General features: G+C 26.5%; 1 protein-coding gene across 1 annotated transcript; it reads left to right on the plus strand.

The window, feature by feature from the left end:
• Positions 1 to 28: 28 nt before the first annotated feature.
• Positions 29 to 898, plus strand: LOC100571432. The gene is made up of 2 exons (XM_003248555.4): positions 29 to 221; positions 289 to 898. The coding sequence occupies exons 1-2, from the start codon at positions 110 to 112 to the stop codon at positions 708 to 710; spliced, it is 534 nt and encodes a 177-aa protein (XP_003248603.1). The 5' UTR covers positions 29 to 109; the 3' UTR covers positions 711 to 898.
• The last annotated feature ends 92 nt before the right edge of the window (positions 899 to 990 follow it).

The raw sequence follows: 990 nt of genomic DNA on the forward strand, positions 1-990 counted from the left end.
ATAAATTAAAACTTGAAACATATAATGAAAACTTTTTCTGATTTTAGATGATTCTAACGAAAAAGAATATTTAAAATTTGTATGGAGTAGGTCTTCAATTAAATGTCTGATGAGTACCTATGTTGAATTTGAAAAAAAATTTGATGACAGTAAAAGTACAAAAATTCAAATATGGAACGATATTAGTGCTGAACTTAACAAATTTGGATTTTCTGTAACAGGTATAGTATTATTCAATAAAATATCTAAAATTATCAAACTGAAATTAATAATTATTTACTCATATAGGTGAAATGTGTCAGCGCAAATGGAGGACACATACCACAACGTATAAAAATATTAAAGAAAAAAACTCAAAAACTGGTCGTGGACGAGATTCATGGGAATATTTTGATGAAATGGAGTCTATTTTTTCTAAGGATCCTAGTTATACTCCATTAGCCACTATATCTTGTGGCGTTAAGTCCGTAGAACGCCACATTGACTCTTCATTGTATGCAACAGCTACTGGAGCAAGCACAAACATAATGCCACCAAAATCACCTGATGAACCATTAGCTAAAAAACAGAAAACAAATAAAAAAAAAGTAGTTAGTGATCACCTTGAAAAAATAGCTAGTCACATGGCTGACTTTAATGAAATTTTCAGAAATTTAGTTCAATCTGAATCTGAAAAAAATGCTCTGCTTAAACAATTATTAGATAAGTAATTTTAAAATCACTATTTAACTATTAATATTTCTATTTACATAATTTTTACTTTGTATGTATCTTTATATTCTACACCTTGTTGCTATTAGAAATTAGTTTAGTCTTCTTCCACTTGGCTTGATCATTAATATTTTTCTTCTTAATTATATTCATTAAAAATTTCAGAAGCTCTTTAAACTTAAAATAAACTGAGTATGAATATAATAAAAAATAAAGCCAGTTTTCTTTACATAATCTTATTCAGTTTATAAAACATTTTTAAAAAATAAAAAACCACTT

This window comes from Acyrthosiphon pisum, unplaced genomic scaffold, assembly GCF_005508785.2.
Source record: "Acyrthosiphon pisum isolate AL4f unplaced genomic scaffold, pea_aphid_22Mar2018_4r6ur Scaffold_2647;HRSCAF=3174, whole genome shotgun sequence".
NCBI classification, from domain to species: domain Eukaryota; kingdom Metazoa; phylum Arthropoda; class Insecta; order Hemiptera; family Aphididae; genus Acyrthosiphon; species Acyrthosiphon pisum.